Source organism: Larus michahellis, chromosome 1 (genome assembly GCF_964199755.1).
Source record: "Larus michahellis chromosome 1, bLarMic1.1, whole genome shotgun sequence".
Taxonomy (NCBI): Eukaryota; Metazoa; Chordata; class Aves; order Charadriiformes; family Laridae; genus Larus; species Larus michahellis.
The window spans coordinates 150,942,917-150,970,171 of record NC_133896.1 but is presented as its reverse complement, the minus strand read 5'-3'; the positions used below and the strand labels follow the sequence as shown (position 1 = coordinate 150,970,171).

At 37.2% G+C, this 27,255-nt stretch overlaps 1 protein-coding gene across 2 annotated transcripts in view; it reads left to right on the top strand.

The window, feature by feature from the left end:
• MGAT4A (alpha-1,3-mannosyl-glycoprotein 4-beta-N-acetylglucosaminyltransferase A) overlaps positions 1–25,005 on the top strand; it is a 72,499-nt gene extending 47,494 nt beyond the window's left edge. Inside the window, exons 10-16 of one of the 2 annotated variants that reach the window (XM_074608793.1) lie at positions 5,647–5,777; positions 6,426–6,533; positions 6,940–7,133; positions 19,113–19,191; positions 21,382–21,448; positions 22,461–22,573; positions 22,744–25,005. In XM_074608793.1, the coding sequence (XP_074464894.1) occupies positions 5,647–5,777; positions 6,426–6,533; positions 6,940–7,133; positions 19,113–19,191; positions 21,382–21,448; positions 22,461–22,573; positions 22,744–22,770 (719 nt within the window). In that variant the 3' untranslated portion in view covers positions 22,771–25,005. Of the gene's footprint in view, positions 1–5,646; positions 5,778–6,425; positions 6,534–6,939; positions 7,134–19,112; positions 19,192–20,167; positions 20,661–21,381; positions 21,449–22,460; positions 22,574–22,743 lie in introns of those variants that run through there. The other variant, XM_074608801.1, reaches the window with a different exon arrangement.
• Positions 25,006–27,255: the final 2,250 nt, after the last annotated feature.

The window sequence follows — 27,255 nt, the reverse complement described above, 5'->3', positions numbered from 1 at the left end:
TCAACTATAGTTAGAATATGAGCTTGTAGGTATAAAATTATTGTTGCTGTAGACTGCATACATTTAACACAATGCTTATGCAGAAGAATGCAGATGAATGATTCAGATATTTGTAGTTCAGAGAACTATAGAAAATAAAGTTTTTCATTTTGTGTGTGTATTGTACTTGCCATCTACTGAGAGGGCAGAATAGTTCACTAAGGATAACATTTAAATGGACTGAAAATCAGATAGAATTCTTGGCAGGGCACAAAAAATAGAAGGAGATATTCCACAATATTTTTTTTTTCAGTCCCGGCTCTCACTTTTATCAATATAGATAAGTAATATGGAGAAAGTCTTCCACATTTTGTAAATCTCTAGGAATTTATGGATCAAGATTTTACTTTTGAGTCTTAATTTTTTTGGATTTTGAAGTTTCTTTCCAAGGGTAGGCTGTACGCACACAGAATCTGAAACCTCTGAAATTTTGTCAGCAGAGTCTCCTTGATTTATGTCTGTTCTCATGCACCGTACCAAGTGCATGAGCACGGTGCAAGATGAGCCATTGCTTCAATTCTTTCACATTGTCTTTGGTTTGATGCAGTGTGTGTTGACTACAGTTCTTGCTGAGGTCTCTTTGGCTTGATGATTTTTGACTGCATGTTGGGGATGGCCAGTGGGCAATCTGTAGGCTGGATTTGGATGGCGTTTCAGTGGCACTATGGCTTACAGCACTTTCCTCACCTGCAGCTGCATGGGAGGCCACAGGACTGCAGGACCTTGGCAAATGCTGCTGCTTGTTCTTGGGCTATGGCTATGCCCTAGGGAAGCCAGGCTCATGCTGCTACCCTCGCTCATTCAGAGGAGCTGTGGTGTCAAATCTGTGGAGTAGGAGATGTACTGGGCTGCTTTCCATCACAAGAAGTAGCTGTGGACAGTCAGGGGTCCAGAGCTTTGAAGACCTGTTTCATCAGGTGCTTCACTGCAGAGGCCTGTTTTTTGAGCTGTTGGAGGAAGAATGTTCTAGGGGAGGAAAGGGGGATGTTGATCCATGGCAGTACTACTGTGATGTCCTGAAACAGAAGTGATAGATGAGGGATGCTGTGTTATACTGAAAGGCAAGGAGCTAGGGGAAGGCTGTGCCAAGCTGGGTGTGGAAGGTGGTGACAGCATTTCAGCAAGTGCTATGTGGATGTCTGTCCTTGGTTACTGAAGCGAGAACATGGCTTTTCTCAAGAGCAGGGTGTTGCCTGTTCATCTTAGCTCCAGTGATCATTAAGAATTACAGTGAGAAGGCTTTCCCAGTGCTGTTGAACCCTTCCATGGTGTTGGACAATATAATGTAGAGAGTTGGGTCTGTGAGTAATGTTGGGTCTGAAGATGCTAGTGCAGGTATAGCCAGCTGATGCTTACCTACCGTATGCTGACTAGTTGCAGTTGGATGCATCAGAGGTTTTTTTCCTTTGTCTTTCTTTGGGTTTTTTTCCTGGTAGACCCTGTGACATCACCATATTAGCTGGATTATTCCCCAAGTCAGAGGTGGTTGACTGCATGGTTGATATTAGTATGCCAGTCTAGGCCCAGAATAAAGTGCATCTGTGCCTGGACAAGTTTACCATATGGAAGTAAATAATTTGTTTGTTGATGTCCTGTTTCTATTTTAGGTATAATTAGAATAACTTAAATTAGGGAAAAGAGTAAATTCTTACTCTTACCTTCAGTCTTGTTCTCTGTTTATTTAATTGTAAGTAAGGACCCTGTACCTTAGTGTTCAGGTTATAAGTGGTATGGGCTGTGAGTGTCTTTTCACTGTGGATGACAGCTGAAGACTGTAATCCTTGTGTTCCTCATAAGATGAGCTAGTCAAAGGAAAAATTGTACGGTGTGGTCCTTGGGTAGAAGAAAAGGATTCCAAAGCAGCATGACTGTGCATGCCTACTGGAAGAGGATATACTGTCTCTTCAGTCAGACTGCTTCCGTTGAGATTGGAGCAATAACGTGGGGATGGTTTTGTCTTCCAAGTCACGTGGTATCGCGCATCTCTCTCACCACTTGGAAAGGTCCACTTCCTATGGAAGCAGGTGTGACTGACAGACTACCTCAGTAGGTGTCATCTAGAAATGATGGTTTCAGTTCCATAAACATCCCAGAATCATCTGATTAGTCCCATTTTTGAGCTGATGTTTCATTAGGGTTTCTCATGTTTTTCTTTTCTCCTGCCCCGTGCTATTGAAAGCAGTAGGCAGAGATGAATCACCAGGAAAATTGGGAGCCCATTTAGTTGGAAATGTGACAAGCTGAAAGAGCTGTTATTCTGCATGAATGTTTTACACAACATTGTACAACTCATACGATTGTTTCCTACCCATTTTTAAATATTTACTTCCACAAATAATGTTAAACAATATGACAACAATATAGCGTGTAAATAGTATCAATATACTAATAAAAATCATCTTTCTTACGTCTTTAAAGAAATAAGCTTTGCAGTTTTCCTGTATTTAGCTTCAAATTTTAGAGTATTTTCAAGTGGAGATGCCTATTTGAGGACCTCATTGCAACAAGCATGTACAAGTAATGTCAATGTTTTTGCTTTATAAGCAGCCGAATTCAAGGGTTTTGTAAGGTATATCTTTGATTTAGCAATGTCAGACCAGTTAATGTCTTACTGTGTTTACTTCTCCAACCTACTGTGTGAATGATATGCTTTATGAATATAGCATCATTCCAACAGATGAAATAATTGGGACTTTTGTCAGATGCTTCTTCCGTATTTATTGCACTGCATCATGATGTTGCCTCACTCAGACCCCCCCAAACCCATCTCAGAATTCCAAAACAAGTATTATTTCATTGGCTATGTTCTTATCCAATTTCATACAAGTCATAAGGGAATGAGATTGCATTAGACCTGTTTTCTGGAAAGGATGACGCCCTTTAGGTGGTCTCCTAAGTATGTATCCTGTTTTTGAGAAAATAAAGGATCTTGCAATTCAAGATACTGGCATTCTCAGAGCAAATCTCCATATGTAAGAGTCTGATACCTGGCAATGTCAGAGCACACATAAGAGGGCCCCTGCTTTCCCTTAAAAATACCATTGTTGCTAATGTATGTAAGCTAACAACATGACATTCTATATCTACTCTGAGATATTCTATAATATGCCAGGCTCAGTCACCTGTTTCAGTAGAGAAATTTTCCATCCCTATTACAACAGGAATTTGAACTCCCTGCCCTTTGGTGGTTTGGTTTTGTTTTTTGTTTTTTTTTTTTTTTATGCTACCTTGCAATAATCTTCTATGAATTACAAAATTCAGTGGGCCTCAAAAGAAAGAGAAGTAACCGAATGCTGAATGTCTGGCTCTAAGTGATAGTCCACATGTATATTCATAGTGGAAATGTATGTTCCTAATCGGTTTAGATAACTTCTTATCTTTTGTGTAGTACTGGTTCAGGGTGATACTTCATCTGTATCCTTTCTTCTGTTTTATATAAACATGAACATCCTCCTTAATGGCTGTCCTGGTTCCGGTGGGGATAGGGTTAACTTTTCCTGGTATTCCATGCCATGTGAGCCACGCCCACCCTGAGCTGCCGGGGGAGGGGGCAGGAACTTGCTGCTTAAAAGCGGGCTGGGGCGTCCCGGGTCCGGCCGGTCGGCGAGCGGCGGGGAGCGGCGGTCCCGTAATCGCGTTTGTATATTCCCCTGTCCGTGTTGTTGTTGTTTGCCTGTTCCCTTTGCTGTTCTGTTAAACTGCTTTTGTCCCAACCCAAGAGTCTTGCCTTTTCTTACGATCCTTCCTGTGTTAGGAAGGCACGTGCGAGCGGCACGTGGTTCTTTGTTGCCATCTGAGGCTAAACCACGACAATGGCTAAATAAGGTAGGCTTCTTGTACTGTTTCTTCATGTCCACTCAGCCACCTGCTCAAGTAGCATGCTATTCTGCTGATAGTTTTTAACTTCATACAAAACTTTGTTCCCTATTTGTTTGTCATGCAGACTAGTCTATACAGCTCCTTAGTGGACTTTCCAAAGAATTTTGTCCTCTTGTAGGTGAGAACCAAATCCCATTTTCTGATGAGTGTGGGAAGTGTTTTTGCCACCTCAGAGGGGAAGCTGTTTTTAATGTCTACTCCAGCTATTCTTCCTAGATGTTGAAGGATAAAATATTAGGACCTCTACTACTTGTGGAACTTATTTTAAATGCCTATGAAGGCCTCATAGATTACAAGTGGGAGAAAAATATTTTACATGTCTAAGTGCTGTGTGTTAGTGTGTTGTACAAAATCCCCAAGTGTGGACAGGCAGAAAACATTAAAGAAGAGCTTCTATTGGACTCTGATCCATTAATGCACATATGCCCTAAGAGCCCAGCCCTGTCTAAATCAGCACTGCCCACATCTCAGCACCATCTGCAGAACTGAATCACTTCAGTGATGTCCTCCTGAGAGATTCATTGTCATGTAATGTTTTTCTCCCTTGCCTCCTCCATTGCAGCCTAGCAAAGTACAGGCAGACTTCATCTGCAAGCCTGATGATGTTTTGTGAATCTGTCCTCAAATCTGGAATTGCCTTTGGGAGTTTAATTGGCACTCAATCCCAGTCAATAAGCACTTGTCTTCAGCCTTGAACTGCCCCACTCACAGTTACGTGTTGCTTGTGGCAGCAGTGTCTTCATACAAGGCACCTTTCATAAGTGCTGCATTTAGTTTTACAAAATAGCCCAGTGTGACCACCGTTCTCTTCAGACACCTGTACTGGCAGTGAAGTGTATTCCATGACCATGTAAATAGTTGCTCTTGTTGATATTAAATAGACTTCAACAACACCAAGTTTCCTTCTTTTGCCAAGGCCTCCTTTAAGCCTCACAGTTTGCAGGGTTCCCAAGAATCCTGTAGCACAGTGCCACCCAGAAGTCTATCTGTACTTGACCAAGCAGTATGCTCTCTTGGAAGCCCCAAAGCCACAGTAGTACTTAGCAAAGAAGTTCTACATTTTTTGTTTGTGGGAGGGACTTAGACTTTCTACTAGGCAGCTGACTGCTTTGAGTGTGGCTAGTTGGAAATGCCCTCAGTATGAGTTTGCTGATGGTCTATGCATTTCAGAAAAAACTCTGGTTGCTGTTATGTGATGTCTCTTTTTTTTTAAGTTACATTTTCTCTGGTTATGTTCTAGTAGCTTCCTTCTTTCTCTTTGATTTTCTATACAGAAGGATCTGGAGTTGGTGGATCTAGAGAAAAAAAATCTCTGCTTTTTTTTCAGCAAAAGCTGAAATTGTGTGACTGGGCAGATAACACTTGCAACAACTCCTTGTCTCAGATGCTTGAAGCTTACAGGTGGCATGAAGAATAATAGACACGAATCCATAACTTTTCTGTCTCTATTTTTGCAGACTGACAATTTCTGTTCTTAAGGAGAGTGTGTTGTAGTATACATTGAATGTTTTGATAGCACCAAGATATATTACAATGAGTTCTTATTTGAATAGTTGTTTTATTTAGTTTTTCATAGCTGAAAGGTATAGAGCTTTTGACATTGAGATTTCAAGTTGTTCACTGCTAACGTTTCTTGTCTTGGCACAAACTTAACAGATATTGTCTCACTGATTTCAAAAGACAATCTTTAATCTAAAATAACTCCAGTTATTCTTCATGTCATCACAGGTAAAATGTTCCAGTCTCCAGATATCACTCTTATTGTAGAGTTCATATTTATGTTTTATAAGGAGAAACCTATTGATTGGCTTCTGGACCATATCCTCTGGGTGAAAGTGTGTAACCCTGAGAAGGATGCTGTAAGTTTGTTTTTTATTATAAAGCTTCTGAAATGTTTTTCATGGTGGTGAATCAGTTGGGTTTGGTGAGTTGGAGGCTAGCATACTGTATATTATGGTTACTGCATGTCCTGAAAGAGTCTTTCTTCCTACCAAGATTTTAATCTCAAAAAGGACTTCAGAGGGACAATTCTGAGAGACATTGTAACTGTTATTGCATCAGATTTTGGAGATGGATGCAGTAGGATGAAAACCAAAAGTCTAGTTAGCTTCTGTGTGTAACAGTCCTAAAATAAACTAATCCACCTAACCCCCACTGAGGCTCTGCAGAATGCCACTGCTTGGATAGCAGTCATAGAGAAGGTTCCGAACAGGGAATAAACTTTGGATTTTTGGTCCTTCATTTCTCAAGTAGCACCCTTGCTGAAAGACTGAATAAACAGGTTCTGTGCAAGAACCTTGAACAGTATTATATTTGCACAGCAGTCTTGGTAGATTTCTGGAATGAAAACAAGAACAACTGGATAAATAGGTCTGGGTTCTTGTTGAGTCTTTTCAGTCTGTGTAACATCACATACTTGCAGTAAAAACTCAGCAACCTTGTGTAGGTTTTACTAATGCGATTTTTTTTTTCTTTAACCCCCCTCCCTTCCCCCGCCCTCATTTCAGAAACATTGTGATCGACAGAAATCTAACCTACGGATACGCTTCAGGCCTTCTCTTTTCCAGCACGTTGGCCTCCACTCCTCTCTAGCAGGGAAGATCCAGAAACTCACAGTTAGTAGCTAAAATTTTCCTTCCTTTCCAGAGCAGGCTGATTAAATAAAAAACTTTGTAGCATTTGAGAAGGCAGGCATTTTCTTGTTGTCTGGCATTTTCAGGCACGTTGTATATTATTCCAGTTGGAATGAAATCTGATTTAAACTGGTTAACTACCAAGTATAAGAAGTGCTAATCTCAGCCTATTTTTGTGGATTTTTGCTAGGGGATGTTTTTTCTAATTTTTTTACTTTAATGGTATGTTCATTTTATTAATCAGTACAAGTTCTGATACACTCAAAAGTGAGTAATGCATTCATTTTCCACTTCATGCAAGTGTTTGTTTTAAGTGTAACTACTTGAGAAAGGAATGTAATAAAACAGGTTATCTGACCTGCATGATGTTTGTCTGTCTTTCAATTAGGATAAAGACTTTCTGAAACCATTACTGCATAAAATCCACGTGAATCCACCTGCAGAGGTTTCGACATCTTTAAAAGTCTACCAGGGGCATACGCTAGAAAAAACCTACGTAGGGGAAGATTTTTTCTGGGCTGTCACACCAGTTGCTGGGGATTATATTCTATTTAAATTTGACAAGCCAGTCAATGTAGAAAGGTTAGTAATTATTTGCCTTTGATCTCTTATCTAAAGCCGCTTGTTTGCTAAGAATGCTTGGAGATAGAATTTGGGGCTGTCATTATGACCTAAAATGAAATGACATAGCATCTTTGGAGTTCAGCTGAAACTATGATCACTAGTGTCTTCCTTCTAATTCTTTTACTACTCTAATTTTTGTCTTGCTTTTTTATTTATTTATTTTATTTTATTTAATCTGGAGCCTTTTTGATAAATGCAATTCAAAAACAGTGCTTCTCTGGCAGTTCATAATAGAATTTAAAAGAAGTCAATTTGATTCTATTTGTATTTGGTTGGTCTGCTTCTAATTACAGAGCAATTGTACAGCATGGTATGTGGTACAGTATGTTGTGCCCTGCAGCCTCGGTCCCTTGATTGCCCAGATCAGAAATCTTGCTGGAACATATCACGATGTCCCCAGACCTGAAAGCTGGGAACTATGAAGGGTAATGTTTTTTAGATGTAGCTTTAGGGCTTGAAAAAAGTCACCATGCTAAGAATCCGACTTGACCTTTTTTAAAAAATTAAAATTTAACCAGAAAGAAAAGGAGGGTGGGGAGCCCTTGAAATACAAATATCTGTGATTTGTTAGATGAAAGGTGACTTCTTTTTAGCTATTAGATTAAATAAGGATAATAGAGTTTGCACTTTAGAGTTTAGTCATCCTTTAGTTTTATTGAGACTCATTTGCTGCTTTGCTTTTTACTGTCTTGACAATGTAGTAGTAGTCCAAAACTTAAAAAATAAATTGCTTATTTAGTGTTTAAGTGCTGCTATGTTAGTGGATTCCTTTTCTCCTTTCTTCACATACATTACGTGTTCTTTTGAGATCAGTACCTATAGTCTGGTAGAGCAAAGTTTCTTTGGATCAATTTGACTGGATGTTTTTCTTGTGAAGCAGCCCTTTTTGCAGTCCTGAACTGAATCCAATTAGTCAACTTCTGTGCCTTAGTAGATAATCAAAGGCTAAGTCTTCACCTTGGCTTAGCACAACAGTGAGGATCAGTAGTTTCCTTGTTACTATGTTGTTTCAAACTAGTCTGACCTATGAAACTCAACTTTGTCGTTTGAGATGTGAAATTACTCTTTCAGTTGATTGCTATGCTTTAAAAGACTTTCCTGGTTGGCTTTCCAAGATGCATGTGTTGAGGAATATGACTGCCATACCTCCTTGGATTAAAGGCAGAATGTTTTTTATCCTGTGCCAAGAGTTTAAAAAATTGCATATTTTTCAACTCAGATGTATGAATTCATTGATTTCTTTTTGATCAATTTTTCCTTTTCAAAGTTATGAAGTAAACATCGCTCAATTTGTATGTTTGTTTTGGGTGTATTCTTTTTTTTTTTAAATTATATATATTTACGTTATGAATAGGGCAACTGTAAGCAGCAAATGTAGATCTTGGGTGGGCTACGATGAGTCAAATGCATAATGGCAATTTTGGAAAGCATTGCCAGCAAGTGTCATAGGTCAGCACAGTTATTTAAAAAATGACATGCACAGGTCTGAAGAAAACATTTCTTAGGTATGTGTTACCTTAATGGTGAGGGAACTAGGGGAGTGAGTAAGTACTAATTATCTGTGCAAAAAGTGGGGAAGGTCGTGTTCGCTATTGTGCCCTGGAAAATTGTAGCTAGGCCTAAGGTAGTTATGTCTACCTGCTGTGTTAAGAACAGTCCCAGCAGTAGAGGATGATAGGATTCTTTTGTTGTTGTTGTTATTGCTATTCATTGAAGAAATGCATTTTAGTTTTAGAAGAAAGGGAACATCTTGTATTCTGTTGCTTCCCCAAAGGAAGTCTACCAATTAAATGATGCTACCTGTTCAGACTCAAGTTTAATATTGTTTGAGCTATCATTGTAAGCTATTTCAAAGTTTATTATGATTTTAGCTTCTATTGCCACAGTGTCCTCAAAAATGCAGTATTTTGCCTTTCTGAAGTCAGTGACTGATTATGGCTACAGATGATATAATTTCGAATTGTCTGTGACTTGTTTTTATTTATCTACTTAACTTCAGCAGCAGCAGATTTTGGTAGGTGAAGGGCAAGTGGAGCAGTGATGTTTCCTGATATTTCAAGGATGCTTGTTGAGGCAGTCAAAAATAAAACTGGGACTTGAGGGTTGAAACACAGAAAAGGGAAAATGGCCCAGGCATTAACATGACTTACCTGGTGGAGTTATGTATCTGATTGTGGAAATTAAGCTTAGAAAATACACTTCTGAAAGCCATCTTGTGTTTGTGAAGGGATGCAACAGGTTTTTCTTTTTCTTTTTTTTTTGAGTAACAGAAGAGCTCTTTGAATTTACAGAAAAATTTGTCTGCCAAGTCAGTTTGAAGTGTAGCTGCTTAATAACTCCTGTAATAAATTCTTGATAAACAAGTTTTTTAATGGAAATATTGACCACAGCTCTGAATGAATGGCAGGTCTGTTACGCTGTGACAGAGCACTGACTTGTTCTTATAGTTTATTTTTCCATGCCAAACATTTTGCTGAACTGAATTTCAATTTTCTGCCGAGTATAGCAGTTCAGTAATTAGCTTTCATTAAGTCTTTAAATATTTCATTTTTGAGATCTGAGAATATTGTCAGAGATAACACTGGCAAGGATCTCTTAATAGTTAAAAGTGATAACTGAGCTGAGCAGAAGGTAACATTTGTGGCTATTTTGTGAAAGACCTGGTTGGCAGATCCCTGCTGAATATTGAACAGTCAAATAGATGGTGCTTGTTCTAAACCACACCTGGAGAGCAGAGATGTGTAAATTGAAATTGTGCAATGCTCATTTTAGTAACAGCTTTTGTACTGAAACTTTGTAGCTTTTTTTCCAAGCAAAAGATCTCCAGCCACAATGCTGAAGTCCCTTAATAGTAAGCTAGGATCTCATTCTTATTTTTGCAATGAGAAGATATATACCTCTCTTTCAGTAGCATATCCTTGAGAATGAAAGTAGATGTGCTGACTTTGCTCTTAAAGAGATTGCACAGCAGTGTTGAAGGTGCGGTTTGGTTTTGGGTGGTTTTTTGTTGTCTTGTTGTTTGTTTGTTTTTTTTAATAAATGGATGGACTGTTTTCTAAATGCTCATAACAGCCTACATTGTAAAGATAAGAAAAAATTAATTTTTTTGTCCCTTAGCTTGCTATATAATTATTGAAATCCACTTCGCTATTTTGGTATGTACACTGTTGTTCCAAGCACACGTTTAATTATTAAAACTGACAGCTATATTTAAGAGTTTCTTTATGGAGCATACATTATTACTACTTTAATGCTAGTACTGATGTAAATTCATTTTCCTCACTATAAATAACAGATTCAAGATACTTCTTTTCTAGTTGCTCTTTTGCTTCAGAGATGTCCATGAGGAATGTTGTACACAAGCAGCTCATTGTGAAGAGCCTTAGATGTTGCTTTGAGGTTTTTTTTGTATGTAGGAAGCTCTAAAATAGTGGTAGATGAGTAGTGAATCTTGAACAGAGGTAGTAAACTCTGTGATCCTGGATTAAAAAACAAAAAAATATGACAAAAAGCATCCCAGAAAGATGTTCCATCGTAGCACTTAAGTGATTCTGGTGTCTGGCATCCTCACAACCGTCTCTTTTTTTTGGCTGCCTAAGTTTCAGAGTCCTCCCTGTAGATGTGATTGACCCAAATCGGATATTGTTTTCAAATAACACGTGCGCTAATTACATCGAGGAAACCCTTGGAAACATATAACCTATAGCTGTTTTAATTAGGTTATGTTTACACTTGTCAGCTTTTCTGCAATAGAAATTTAGAATGGATATTTATAAAAAGGGCTTCAGATTTGTTTCAGTATAAATTGCTTTCAAATGCTGATCTTTATTTAAAAAAAAAAAAGCTGCAGGAAAAGACAAGGATGTATTTTATACTCTGGAAAGGAAAAAAAAAAAACCACACCAAAAACCACACCCCACCCCACCCTCGCCAGTATATATATCTAAATTTGCTTTATACTTTTAAAATATGAACCTCATCCTTTCTTGTACGTAACTGCCTGGTAGTGTTACTTTGAATATTTTCAAAAGGATTCACAGAGTTTGGTTTTCAGGGGGGTATTTGGTTTTGTTTGTGGTTTATTTTTTTTCTCCCCCCCTCCAGCACTGCTTTTAACTCTGTATTTGCCCCATAGTTCTGTTGTTCTTTTAGCAAGTTATTGGGTATTCATCCTAATGTGATATTGATTATTAATGAAGTGATTTTATGAGGTAGAACGTGCTGACTGGAATTTCAGCTTTAAACTGAAATCTTAGTAGTTTGACAAACCAGCTTGTAGATTACATTTACTACTTTGTGTTCTGATATTGGCATAGATACTGGATGTGCAGAATCTGAGACTATTCATCTAATTTTTCATATTGTTGACCCTGGAATCCCAGGGAACATGTGATGTTAACCTCACATACATCTCCCGTGGCATCTTCTCACAACATAGAATTCCCACTCATGCAAGAAATAGTTATTTGACTATTTAAGCTAGAAAAATCAGTGTATGGAGTGTGCAGAGTATCTTGTTGGGCTCCTGGTAACTAAACATATACATTACTTCGTCTGCTTTGAAATTATTGTGACAGTGCTGAAAAATACCTGCATAAAAAGTGACAGTTGCTTGCCTGTTATTACTGCCACTTTGTTGTAAAGGAAAGTAAACACAGCTTTTAAAACAGGTTCTCTGGCAGTGAAAACTCGAAAGGAATTTATTTTTTTTTTTAAAGTACAAGAAAGTTTCAAAAAAATTTATCATAATAGTTGGTCATGTATGTATTTAAAAATGCACTTCATTATCCATCCTATGCGTTGCAAGTCCTCCCGTGGCTAGAGATACACAAGATCAAATGCATTATGAAGGAAAAAGACTTTCTAACAGCTTTCCAAAACTGGCAGTGAAGTGGAACTTTCTCATCATTTGCTTTTGCAGTAACAACCACTTAAAACCTAGGTAACTGCAAAGTTGTTTGGATTTTAGATTAGTACAGCAGTAACTTGACTGATGTATAGGCTGTTCTTTGTTCATAATGACTGTACAGTATAGAAACTCTCCTTCAGCGCAATGCAATACATTTAACCTTTCTTGGGCAATTTTAGCTGAAGAATCAAATACGTGCACACACACACAGTGTATGATTTAGAAACAGTCTTTGTTCTGATTCTAAAGATATAATATAGGTTATTAAAGTTTAACAACATCTTCATTTTATTAAGCTTTAATGATGGTGTCAGTTGATAGGAAATATTTAAAGTCTCTTAATTGATTATTTTAAATGTTTTGATGTTTGTATATTTTGGGTGGGATCACATTTTTAGTGTATATAAAAAATAGAATTTGGGGCTTTGGTTTCTGTGTTTACATAAGCTTGTGTACTAATGAGTAGAACATCCTCAAATGGATGCACTGACAGCAGGGATTTGGCAGGCAGGCTCCCAGCCACTAATGCTGTTTGCTCCTGGCATGGAACTCTGCCCATAACAATGAGGCAAGAACTTCATATGAAAAGCAGGGAAAAAAAGCCAAACTATGGATCAGAGACAGAAGAAAAGAGCTGCCTGAGCCAAGGACATGCTGCTTTCTCCTTAATGTCGCTAATATTCAGGATTTATGTGTTTGGCAGTGTTCCTGGGTTTACAGTTCTTAGTCAGAAATCTTAGAGGCTTAATGCTTTTGCCTAAAAGTTAGGTGTCGAATGCTACTTGAGATACCCTAAAATACTTCACCTGATTTCCAGAAGGGCTTGAGTCTCTGACATGCCGTAATTGCAGACTGTGACGATACCCAAGTGCATCTCAAATAGTGGCTAATGCCTATGTTTAAGAAAACTGAAAGGAGTTATTGTCTGTGCTTCTGGAGAATTAAGCTGGGGAAAAAAATGTTTATGTGCTCACACACACACATATACACACACATGTTAAAAAAAAAAACAAAACAACCCCAAAGCCTTTCTACATTTCACCAGATTAAAAATTCAGAAGTAACCTTGCACAAGAACATAAGGACCGTTTAACTAACATTGATATGGTGGAAAATTGAGTAAATTCCTTGAAGAGCAGAGATTTCAGGACAGAGAACAGCCCCTCCCTTAAAAAACAGACAGACAGCAATAACCCCTCAAAAAAAATACCCCTAACCACAAAATATCAAAAAAACCCAACCACCTCCAAAATGAAAAATTAAAAATAATGAAAATTAAGTTAGTGCCAAACTTTTTTTTTATTACAGTTGATGTGTGTATACTCCATAGAGCACAGTGCAGGTTTAGAAAGCTGATCTCATAGTCCTCACTAGGAAACAGAAGGCAAGAGTAGACCTGGCAATGGGATTTTCTTACCCAGCTAAATACTTCCTACACACATTGCACAGTTGAAGAAAGTTAGGAAATGGTATGTGTAACCTTATCAAAAGATTTACATTGACTTTTAAAGCGGTGTGAGAAAATGAATTTCTTAGGTGTGTGTTTGGATAAAAACTCAGACCACTCCCCAAAATCTTCCCATCACCTCTTCAGTCAGGCTACTTTGTGGTCCTTTGACAAACATGAGATAGTTCTCTGCCTTTGGTGTGCTAGTTTGGGATTTCTGTAAAAATGGGGAATTCATCACTTGCTGCTCTCAAATGTGTATCCCAGTTTATATATAGACAGTTAGCCTGGCTGGTTTTGGCACAGGAAATGAAATCTTAGGAGGCATTTTGCATAGAAGTTAATGGGGTAAACGTTCCCCTTTTGTGTGTGTGTGTGTTTGGGGTTTTTTTGTGTGTTGTTTTTTTTTTTTTTCCAAATTGGAAACTATAACAGCAAGGTAGAAAAGCTCCCATTAGATTGGTTACCATATGGACTTGAGGAATTAAGCTTTTTTTTCAGTATAAGCAATTTTGGCAAAAGAGTGGGTAAGAAGCATAAAGGACAGGAGAAGAAATTGAGCTTCAGAGAGGGAAAAGAAATTATTCATCTTCCATTTGTATTTTGCGCAAGGAAATGATGTACGGTTAATACTGGTTTCCAGTGACAGAAAAATAACATTTCCTAATGAGGATTCTGGAAAAATGACAGAGAGGAGGTAGATTAGACTTCTTTTACCACATTTGCATCCAGTGATCAAAAATACTGGGTAGAATTGGTGAATAATGACTCTTGCAGTGGATGACGGCATCTGCAGAGAGCCAAAAATTTGCTGACTGAATGTTGCTTTTATAGAAATCCATGTTGTGCAGAATTAAAAACTATTATGCTGCACGTTGCTATGGTTAATTTGCTCAAACACGGAAGGAAACATTTCCTCTCTGCCTTCCTACCTCTTTTCATTTTTTGAAAATGGGATATACTAAAATATATCAGATTGCTAAAACCAGGTGTAAGGAGAATAAGCAGAGAAAAGGATTTGATTCCTGTTGTTTACAGAGCACAAAAGCCTATGTTCATAAATAGATTCTTAGAATGTTTATGTTTAGCATCAAGTGAGATAAGGCTGTTGTTTCCTTCAAAACAAAACACAAATATATTGACAGTGAATGTGAATTGTGCTTTTTAAAGAATTTTTGTATATTACTTCCTTTTATAAAGCTGCTATAATTTACTGATAAAGTTATTGTGTGTTCTGTTCTAATTTTTAATTGCTTAACAAAATAGAAATTGCATAGAATCCCACTTCACATAAAAAAAAAATGCGGGCATTTCTAGTTATCTAAATAACACATAAAAGACAGTAAGACAGATTTTTTTTTTAAATGCCTAAAGGAAAACAAATTAGGTAATAGAGAAAATAACGGTTTTCTGGGCCTAAATATGCTTTGATGTGAGGAAAAGGAGAGATACATTCCCTTCTTAAGCAAAATAGGAGGAGGGTAAAGCGGTGTGTGTAGTTCAGATTTATTTTTCTTGAAAAGTGGATCAGTGCTGCAAAATGGAAAATTTTAGCTATTCAAAGAATATTAAAGCTAACAGCGCAGATTAGTAACACTGATATTAATTTCTACACATCTTTTGGGAGATGTTACAAAAGATGAGAACCTTTCCAGGTGCCGACTACTAGGTTAGTTCTGAATCTAAATGAAGGTGTCTAAAGTACTGTAACAGTTAACTGCATTGGCAAGCTAATGATATCTTTCGTCCGCATATTAATGATAATCATGCTTCTGCCCTCCTCTCCCTTTGTTAGGCTGCTGTGTATGAATATTTGTTTAATCTTATTGGGTTTTGCATTGTTTTTTTTTCCACCCCCTCTAGTTAACTTGATTTTATAGTTGATACCTAGCTCCGCAGGAAGAAGTCAAACCCTCAGTTTGAGTAAATACTCAAGTCACTGAAAGTGACAACTGAAGCTTCCTTTGCAGCTTTGACTTTGCTCCATTTTGTTGGTTGTTTGTTTTTATACATTCAATGCTCTTTAAATTTTATTTTGTAAATTTTTTTGTTGTGTGAGATGTTAATGTCTAGCATCCTCTATTCCTCTCATACTACATTGAGGTGATGACCAGAATGTATGCAAGTTAGTTCATACATGTGGTAACTTCTGGCATGGGGGAGGTTGTCTCTGGTTTTGAATATGTACAGTAACTAGTTATTTTCTTTGACCTGTGCATCTTTAAAAGGATACTGCCAGAGAAAAAGGTTCTCTAAAGTTCAGTTACATTAGTATTTCACTTACCAGTTGTAAGTTAGAGTTACTTTTCTCTGATGACTTCCATCAAGAATGTCCAAATGTGTTCATGTTTGTATTTTGTAACAAAGCTGTGAAGTAATATTCCATAAGGTAATAGTAGGGGTTTCTTTTAACTTTAGGTGATTTCTTATTTGTTTGGGATTACTGTATTTAAAGGTCTATGACTTTCAGAATTTTAATTTGAAAGAATGTTTCAGAAGGTGTTTAAGCAGCAGGTAGACAAGAATATCTTAGTGATTCCATCCTAATAAAAATATCAGTTATCTAGGAGGGGGGGAAAAAGAAAAGTATGTTTTTAGTGTTTACGTGGACGGTCATGTGTAAATCCCAGGACAGATGTCGGAATAACTTGGCTAAAAGTACAGCTACTAATGTGTCTTTCAGTCCCCATATCCAGAAAAATCTTTAATAGTCTAAAAACCTTGAAAACTTGTGATGTATCAATATGTCAGGGAGGCAAGTTTTACAAAAGAACAGCTAATGACACTTCTTTTAGGACCTGTAGAATATCTATTTATTTGTAAATTAAATTTCATTTCAAATCATTTTTTTGATTTGTAAATTTTATTTCTAAGCAAAAGATTGATCATAGATGTGAAGTGTGTATGTACATTCATACTTTTATTTTTAATCTGTGTAACTTTTTCTGTGTAAGTAGGAGTTATCTGTCAAGTGTTCAAGCAAGGCTCAGATATAAAAATAACCCTTTCTAAACATAATTTTCAGTAAGATAACATATGCATGTTATATATCCGTGTACATATGGGTAGGCAGATAGTTATAGAAAACACACTAAAAAGGCAGGTTTGATTACTAGAAATCTGGAAATCAGATTTTATTAACTACTGCCATAAATTGTTTTGGCATTGTGCCAACTTTTGTCCTAATGGGGTGGTAACTGCTGGGGGGAGGAAATCACACTTCGGTTTCTGAAGTTGATAGTGCAGTAGGAGAAATGGTTGGCTGTGCTTGTATGGGTGCAGGGTTGTTCTTAAAAACAAACAAAATCCAAAAAAATAAATACATCCTCCCCCCACCCCCCAAAAAAACCCCACAATAAACCCAACAACCCAAAACAAACAAAAAAACAAACAACCCCCAAAAACACACTGCACAAAAACCAGCCAGACATGAGTGCACAGTGATCAGAGATCACGAGGAGTTTCTGTGTGTCTTCTCAGAAATAAGAACTAGAAAGCACTAGGGAAAAGCACCGTGTCTGTGGTTTGGTTGGAGTGTTTGATGGCAGCACCTTAGATGTGAGTGTTTGATCACTTGCATTTTAAAATAAGTCTCCTTAGAACTTTCAGTGTTTTCAAGAGAAAAATTCCTGGTAATGAATAGGATATCTGACAGACTAAAGGATGGCAAGTTAGAACTGCTAAGTCAGAAGACAGCAGTTTTCTGGTCAGCTTTGCCACGATTTTTGTTTTGCTTATTATGGAAACATGCAATAAAGGCATCTTCCTAGAAAGGATAATTAAGTCTTTAGGATTTTTTGGATGCCACTAATATTTAGAATAAGTTACAAGATTTTTCTTGGAAGAACTATGGATGTTTTAGGTAGCTTGTGTACTTTAGAATTAAACAACCTTTACATTAAGCTATGGTGGGGAAATAATTTTTCTTGAAGCACATACCATGCTGAAGCTTACTGAATCAAGTTTTGTTTTGCAGTTCAATCTGTTCAGTTCTTCTGAAACTATTTCTGCAATAGAAATCAATGTAGCTTTCTTAGAGTGTGTGGGTTTGCTCCTTTTCTGAGCCTTGATAAAAGAAATGTTATATATGTTTGTGTGTGTGTTTGTATTTTTTTTAAATGATTTCTATCATTTTGGAATCACAGACATTTGTAAGTCAGGGTCAGAGAGCTCTGTTTTCTTCTACTTCTTGTCTTATAGCTATGGAGTATGGATTAATGGTAAGTACTTACCTGGCTTCAGACATATTAGATAAAGACAAACTGGAATTTACATCTCCAATTATGTCTTAAGAAATTGCAAATTGAGCTAATGTTTGTAATTTTAATCAAGTGATAATTTCTGAACTAATTTTGTCCCTGTCTGGTGATGTATTTAATGTCGAAGATGGTGCTTACTGCTAATTTCTCTAAGTTCCAATTGAAGAAAGGTTTAAAATGTGTTGATAGATCTTTACATATTCATTTACACATCTTAAAAGTAAAATAGGCTTGTTAAAAGTGGCATCTGAGTAGGTGTAATATCTAGGTAGTTTTTGACAGTAATCCGAATAAACTCTGTGGTCCTGTAGAAAAAAAAAAAAATGTAAGAAATGAACAATTTTTCAAGCATTGATACCACCTAGTGGTAAAAAAATTACTTATGTAATACATATTCAAAAGAATATGAAGTTTGTGTTATGTATAAAGAAAGGGGAATGAAACTGTGTCTTTTGTAACATCTACACATGTGAAGTACCACAAAAGCTTTTGAGAGTGGACAGCTAGAATTTGAACACTCACACTTCACAGCTTGATACGTATAGGAATGGTTTTGGGACAGTTTTAAACATATTTACTCTGTCCTATTTAAAAAAAAAAATATTAAATTCACAACCGAATGAGGATAACAGGGACTTTTTACAGGTATAAAAAAAGGGTCCTTTTCTCTGTGTGTGTATACACATCAAAGACACATACTTTTGTTTAAAAAAAAATAATCTGTCTTTGGAATAGATGTTTGAATTCAGGTAACATTAAGGGTATGGATATGGGTTGGGAATTCCTGGCATAGTAATTAATGAAACTTTGCAACGAACCAGAGTGGAGAGCTGGTCTTGGGGATAACTGGCCTGGCAAAATGTTGACTTGGATAAGTTCCCAGAGCTGTTTCAGAATGGATCTGCAGAGTTCAGCCTGTGGGCACAAGGGCGGGGGTGGCGCCTGGTGGGGAGGATGGGAAGAGGCTGAGGGAAGGCAGGGCTCCTGCTTCTGGAGGTGTTACCAGTGCATGGCAGGCAATGGGCACTACAGTGTTGGTCACTTTGTATAATGCAATCTGTCAGGATCAGATTATGAAAAGTACCTTTCTAAGTGAAATATTACCCACCTACTTGTCAGAAAATGCAAAACTTTAGCCCTTTCAATTACGGTAGCATGTGAAACATCTTTCATCTCTTATCGCCAGCTGATGTAGGTCCAGTATAAAAATTACATTTATCATTGTAACATCCGTAATGTGACTTTTAACATGTAAGATGGTAACTTAGCTAATTCTGACTGATGCACATAGACTGTTTTATTTTTCCCTTTTTCGTGTATAGGTACTTGTTTCACAGTGGCAATCCAGAGCATCCAGGAGACATACTTCTAAACACAACTGTGGAAGTTTTGCCTTTTCAGGTATGAATTTATTGATTTGTGTCTTCTGCATTATAGAATGAAAGTAAAACCTCCTAATTTTATTGACTTTTTTAAAAGGGTGAGGGAGACATGAATGGTTCTTCTTTTAACTATAGAATCTTGATGCTCTGATGCTCTCGTACCTTTTCTTTTTTTTTTTTAATTGGATCTATTGTAAACTATTGTAACTATTAAGATGTTCATTCAGAGTGCAGTCTGCTACTAGTTAATTTGGAGGTGAACAAGCTCATTTGCTTCCAATTCATTGCTACTATTTAAAACAAAAAAATAACCACTCTTCCATCTCCTGTGTATTTTGGAAAATGGGAAAACTAAGTCAATCTGCTTTTTGGCTTAGTAAAAAAAGTCTTGTTTCAGGAATTGACACACATCCAAACCTTACTAGATAATGAAATATCTGGACTCCTAAACCTAATGTGTTCCTTTCTCCTGATTACTGATTTATTTCCCCCTCCCCCCCCATAAATCAGTCTGAGTTTTATCTCAGGAGGGCACTACACTATCTAAAGTATATTCTTGCTTGAAGCCAGACCGTATGGATTCTTTTTCTTCAACTGGATATGAAAGCTAACTATTTATATCACAAAACCGTCACTAAGATACTACTTCAAACAAGTTTATTTTATTTAGTATTAAAATAGCAAAGTATTTCTATCTTTTCCTATACACCTGGTACAGGTATCGTCTTGAAATCTGTGCCTAAATTACCATATGATGAATGTCTTTTTTCTTTTTTCTTTTTTCTTTTTTTTTTAATTAAAAAAAAAAAGGTAAGTGATCATGAAAGAGTTCACTTCTCCATTCTTGCAGTCTGCCTTCCTGGGATCGAGCGAAAATAGAAATTTCTGACCACCCTCACCCCTAAAAAGAAGGTTGTCAGTTTGATTCTAATTATATGACATGATATGTGAGATAGTATATCATATTATAAGATTTATGGGTTTTCTTTCTCAAGACCTTTGGAAATACATTCAACCACAAAAACAGCAGCAGCCCTCACTTCATCTGGGCCCAAGATACCACAAGAATACACAAGATAATGAGAAAAAACGTGCATCGGGCATCTCTCTTTGGCTGCACTTGTCCTGCAAACTGGAACATCCCTTAAGGAATAATGCTATGATCTTCCATTGATATTTTACACAATTTGTGGAAAGGTAAATGGGAAATGCTATATCTGGCCCATTCCTAAGCCGTAGGTGTCAGCAGAAAATGTCACCAATATGAGGACAGCAGCCACAGAATGATAGGTACTATCCTGAGGGAACGATTTTTCCACCATGTAGAGCTAGAAGCCCATTCAGGTACTTCAACTCTGATACTCTCTAAGCAGAATTCAGAAAAACAAAAAACAACCCTTAGAAATCACAGTGCCCCAGACTGGATTTGTCTGGGACTTGACACACACATGCAAAAAACCCCCAAACAAACAGAAAACCCAAAACCAACCCCCCCAACTCCCCAACATGCTCCCCCCCACAAACCAAACAAAACACCCAAACTAAAAAGACCCACCACTCACCACTCTTTCATCAGCCTCTCTTAAAAGTAGGAATTAAATAAAAAAAAAAAAAGCTGATGGATTTAATCTCCTGTTTTGTCAAGCGTTTTTAATTGATTCCTAGGAAATTCTTACAGCGGATCTTTTAGTATTGAATCATGTGATTCTGGTTGTAATTTTCCAGCTGTTTTTGAAGCTCTGGTCTCATTTTTCTGTGCTTATTAAAGAAACTTATTGATACCCATCCCATTTTAGTGCAGCAGCAATAATTGCAATGCTTCCCTTGCTGCTCTGATGGCTTTTCGTCTTGCCCAAATTCTTACATCAAAAAGTAAGCTGTAAGTTTCACTTGTCCTGAGAGAAATCTCTGGTTCAACCATAGGAAACAGCAGCAAGATCCTGCCTTTTATTTTCTGCTACTGTGTATGCCAGTATCTGCTATGTATTCTGTTTACATGGCAGTTAACATACAAGTTATGTGGGGCACTTAAAGTACTTCTTTTTTTGTGTTGGCTTGTCTAAGGCTATAAATAACTGCTCTAGGCTGGTTCATAATTATTTAGAAAAGATGGATGCTGAATATATAACAAGAGTGCACACACATTTGTCTTTCCCTGGCAAAGTCATGTGTCAAAATAGATGATCTTATTTATGCTTTGTTGTTCTAGAATGAAGAACTGGTATTAAGCAAAGAAACCAAAGACAAACGCTTAGAGGATGGTTACTTCAGGATAGGTATGTCACAGGGGAAAGAAGTGTGTATTGTTACTATTGCAACAGTTAAGACATTTTTTGTTAAAACCAAAATGAACCTAAAATCTGAGTTTTGATCATTCATTTCTGGGTATGTAACCTTGTAAGCCTCCCTTAATATTGTTTCCAATATTTCTTTTCCAAGACTGATGTACTAAACAAAGATGTAGTGTGACTCCTACTTGTAGCACAGCTACATCCAACTTCAATGGCCTAGATTGTTGTAGAGGCATTTCCAGGCTGTATAAGATCACCTCTCCTGTCCTGTGACTGCATGAGTGCCACTGCGCGAGCTGCGTGCTCGGCCTGGATTTGAACCCACTCTACAGACAATCAGCTGTCTCGTCGTGGGATGAGATTGGCGTTTCCACAGCTCAAGTGGCTGTTGGGGAAGGTGCCAGGATACCTGTTGCCAAGGAGGAGAAGTGTTACTCATGGATTGTATTTAGCTTGCGGGACGTAGGTTCGGAATTCCTGTTATAATGAAAGCGGCTTATTTTTTTGTCTTAATGAATTGCAGTTGCTGTGCATGTTTTAAGTGTAAAGTCTAACTAATATAATTGAAGATCCTTTAAATAGGAATACATTAAGCAGAAATTATATCCCTTGTCCTTAATCCTCCTTGAAAACACATAAGCCAATGCCTTCGTGTTTGGTTCCATGATATTAATTGAAAACCTGTGCCAAAATCTTCCCAGAGTTTGAGGTGCTCACATCCTTAGACAGTTCCGAAGTTTTTATTCTTACGTGTAATCCTGTTCAGATCAGTGTGCTCTGATGATATGCCCCATCTTGTTTGCTGTTGCAAAGCTGAATCTGATATCAAAAATTGCTGGCTGTCTTTTGTTTCAGGAATGATACCTGTCAAGTCTACAAGCACCAGTGATAGATTTCACCTGTGAATTGCGATGCTACAGATACATTTTTCTGGCTGCAGATTTTGTACTTTAGTTTGTTGGAGTTAATTGAAGATACGCTTTTGCTTCTTTTGCAGGGAAATTTGAAAATGGTGTAGCTGAAGGAACAGTTGATCCCAGCCTAAACCCTATTTCATCATTCCGGCTTTCAGTGATACAAAATTCAGCGGTTTGGGCAATTCTGAATGAGGTGAGAGGTGGTACACCTTGTAAAAATAAAAGCAGTAAATATGAGACTTCTTCATTCTGTCAGTACGTTGAAGCTCAAAATTTTGGCTAATGCTGAAGACAATTACCTCTTATTACTGAGAAATGTAATACTCTAAAATATGACTTTTTTTTTTTTATTCTCTATTTCAGATTCATATTAAAAAGATTACAAACTGATCATGGAAATCTGCTTTAGAGGAAAAAGAAAGAGTCCTTGAAAACTTTTCCTATAAATTCTGACATCTTTAGCAAGTCACGAATTGAAAATACTGAGCATGCACCTTATTCCAAATTTCTTTCATTTTCACTTGAACTCTACCTCTTGTGAAATCTACTGTAGATGGGAAGATTGTATTTACCCCTTCTTATCTGATCCATCCAGAAACTGATGCTCCACACTGATAACGTTCGTCTGAGGCTTAAGTTGTCCTCCACTTTAACGTGACTTTACCATCTTATGGTTACAGAACCCTGCTACGCTTACCCTGTACTATTTTGATAGTATAGTAATATAGAGAAGTTGTACATATTGTTACATTCCTTGAAGAAGAAGAAAAAAATATAATTATTGTTAAATATGTTTTATGAAGGGGGTACTTTCGGAGTTCCATTTATTTTCTATAACAAGAACCCTCTTTTATAGACTGTCAGGGATATATATTAAAAATGTTAGGGATATTTAATTTATTAAAATAATTTGAAAAGTACATATTTTTATGCAGTAAAATTTTAAATTGATATAGTTTTTTTTATGAATTCTCTAGTTTAAGTTATCTTTTTACATTTTTCTTTGGAGATGCAAACATAAATTAATACCATATTTCAAATATACTGCCATGTTTAAAAAAAACCCAACTAGATTAAGTTTCTAAATTATGTGGTTTTGTACACAGAATCTGAATGATGTTCAGCGGCATTACAGAGTTCTGAAGAGCAGTGTTCTTTGGGGCTATGAAATTCTACTATGTACAGTTTGTAGCTGCATAAAAAGCATGCTGAAATGTCTTGTTTCATATTATGAACTAAATCTGGGGTGATTTTAGATTAAATCCATTGCATTTTAGAAGAATTTTTTCAATTCCAAACAGTTCTTTCTAAAAATCTTTGTAGACATTTCCTAGCCTGGACAAATTCATTTTCTGTACTGAAAAAAATCATTCTCCAGCTTTGCTTTGGAGTGACAGAGGTTACCTTTTATCAAAAGAATTAATAGTAATTAGGTACATTTGATCTACAGAGGTCTCCTTTTAAAAAGTTTATTTTAGATATTATTTTAGATACATTACAGTGAGTGGTTGTGGTTTATTTTTATTTTCTTCCATTGTTCAAGAACAAGGTTTCAGTTGGACTCCTTTATTGATCAGTGTAGTAACTCGCACTAACTCTTAATTTGGCCTCGAGTCAGTACCCTGCCTTTTCATTTCAAGGGAAACAGTGATCTTAAACGAGTCAGAAACTCGGTCAGGAACAGAAAGCAGTTTGGATTAGATCCAGAGGGGAACTGTTGCGGTACTAATACTGACACTGCTCTTAAGAGTCCTTCTGCTTAGGTGCTTATGTGTAAGGACACAGGCAGGGGAAGATTTCATTTACCCAGTCAGAAATGGTCAGGAAGAAGAGAGGCAGAAATTCCTCTCTTTAACAGGAACAAAGTGCCTGACTGACACTGGAGGGGAGGCATCTACCCTGGCTTGGGGATTCTCAGCTATGCTGTGAACTGACCTCCTGGAACAGACATCTCAAAAGCTCGCTTGGTTTTCTCTGCAGAAGCAAACTCTCTGTTACCCGCAGCATCTTTGTGGTCAATGCACAGATGTGCAAAACTTGCTGTGGGATCCCTGATCTAGAGCAGTGATCTTGAATTCCTGTCTCCAGCATGAAAGTTCAACTAATAGATTTGGCTTCTTTTTCATGACATGTAGGAGCAGAAGCCTAAACTTGACTCTCCAGCATTGCAAGCCTTCACCATTGGGATGTAGAGTCAGCCTGTCTTTTCTTCTGCCTTGTCGGAAAATGGTATTGTAGCTTTGACAGTTCAGCAATATTCAAGTTTAAGAGCTTAACCACTTCTACAGGCCATAGTCATTTTGGTTCAGCTGTGTTGTCTGGGGACGCTGGGAAGCCAAGATTTGTACACGGAGAAAGACCTTCTGTTTAGACTGACTGGTCTAAGTTGAAGAAAAGTAGAAAGCTACCAGACAGGCCACCTCTCATTTTTTTCTATTTGCATCAGATAGCATAAATAAAATGTTACTTGGAAAGCTCGTCTTGCCCGTAGGGACTGTGGGCATAAGCTAAGCACTGGCCTCATAAACGGAGTTTATTCTTAGATTTAGGAAGGTGGGTGAATAGGCTCAGAATCCTGTGTGAGTCTAGCCTATTGTGGTGTCACAGCCCAGTTCGTTACATTATAATGCCATCAAATAATTGCCATGCAATGGCTTTTTATCACACGTTAGCTAGCAGAGGTCTAAGAAAGTATTCAGGTTTTCTTCTCTGCCGTGCTCCACTGTGAGTGAATGATGCGAGTAATTTAAACTGTAGCTATTTATTACAACTTAGATTGAAGAAATATGTTAGATGTTGGAGTTTCTTAATATAAGTAGGTTTGCTGACAGTGACTTTCATCTTTTTCCATGAGTTCAAAAGTTTACTGGTACCAGTTATTTAAGAAAGCTGTATGCTTATTCTCAAAGCATCACTGTTCCTGATGTTTCATAGTAGTTAAAATGAATCATTGCTAATATATCTAAATATATAGGGGCCTTACTGTGTTGGTTGTAGGACTCTGGTTAATGGTATATTTAGTTTCAAAAATGTTGAGATGAAATTTATCAAAGGCAACAAATTAACTAGTGCTTGGTAAAATATGTGAGGTTTTTTTTTATGAAGATTGTTGCATTTTTATTACATTGTACTATCAGGAGTTGGAAATACCTTGGGCTGCTTTAACACTTCAGATATTCCTGAATTTATATACTCTTGAAATAAATGTGCCACATCAATACAAATTACGTTTTGTAGATTCAGGTAAATTCAGATCTGGAGTAATTGGAGAGTACTGCAAATTTGCTTGGAAATTCTGCTGAGATACAGAAAAAGCAGCAGAAATATTTTCTATTTAATTATCTCTGCAGACAGCTATTTTGGGCTTTCTACCTTTCAAATTCCAATCCCCAGGTCAGGCCAAAGCAGTGCACGCCTCCGTCCTGGAATTATGGTGAAATAAGACTGCTTTGGCTGTGTGGCTCAACAGTCATTAGTTCAAGCACTGTTTATGACTGGGTATACTCCAGAGCTTGTGTCTTTTATACATCTCAGCTGTAAGTTACAGTATTACCACAAGAGTTCCTCTTGGTATCTTAAACCTATTACCTGATTTGGGGAGCTTTTTCCTACATGTATTTAATTCAAGTTATTTTTGTTGTGGCCTTAAAAATCCCCTGTAGGCCACTGAATCTTAATCAAATAATGGAAAGCGTTTCAAAATAAACTGCGTTATCCTATGATCCTATTAGCTCTTTCTGATGTTGTTAAAGCTTCAGAAAAGAGAACTTCTGTGAAACCAGAAGCATTACCAGAAACCTTCGTTATCTGGGCAAATTATTCGTAACTTCTTATACTGGATGCCAGACAGACCGGCTGATACGAGCACTGGCTTTTCTGAGCTGATCAGGGCTCTGTGCCAAGGAAATACAAGACTGTCCGTATAATCTCACTTTATTCATTGAGTGGGTAGTCCTACGGAAAACTTTTGTAAATAATGTGAACAGGATGTGATCCCAAATTAGCACCTTTTATTTTTTTTAGAGTGTTTCTAAAGCACTGTGCATGGCTTTGCACTTTTGCAGGCATCTCAACCATTTATTTGGATTGATAGAAAATACTCCTAGAGATACATTTGGTTTTTTTCTTACCTGAAAGATGGCTTAGAAAAATTCAAACAGATAAACATATGATTTGTGGACCAATAAAAGACTGGACTCTTCTGTCATATCACTGCTTGCCCAGCTGTTTCAAAAGCAGTTTTTAAATACCTTGAGTCAGTTTAGAGCAAAGCAATTTATACTTTGCCCATGTGATACACAATTCCTTGAATGGGCTGGAGTGCCATTAGTCTTGGCAAAACTGAACAACTGTGTAAGATTTTTTCCTTCATTTTTTTCACAAGTATGTATTACCATTTCAGTAATCTCTGTTTTTTGTTGAAAATATTTGCTCCAACTGAAGTATTGTAGTAATTTGTAGTTTGCTTCCAACCTGGAAAATATTATTTTAGTTTTGTGGAGGGAAAAAAATAATTAAATCTCTTCAAACCTTGCTCCCCTGAAATAAATTTACCCTAGGTTCTATATTTGTTCTTACTAGGAAGGATGCATTCTGAAAAAGCGAAAGCAAGTAACTGTAGTAGAAAGGGAAAAAAACCCTATGTTTTTAAATCATCTTTACAATCACCAGCATGATGCTGAGGAGCTATTAAACAACTGGTGTTTTCAGACTAGCATTGATTGCTGATGTAAAAAACACACCCCACACAGACCTGATGAGTTAGGCTTTGAGAGCGTCACTTTTCTGACCTTAGTGGTCTCTTAGGGGTTTTGCTGATTTCTGCTCTGAGCAGCTAGAACTTAAAGTAGCTTAGTTTTGAGAATGGCAAAGCCT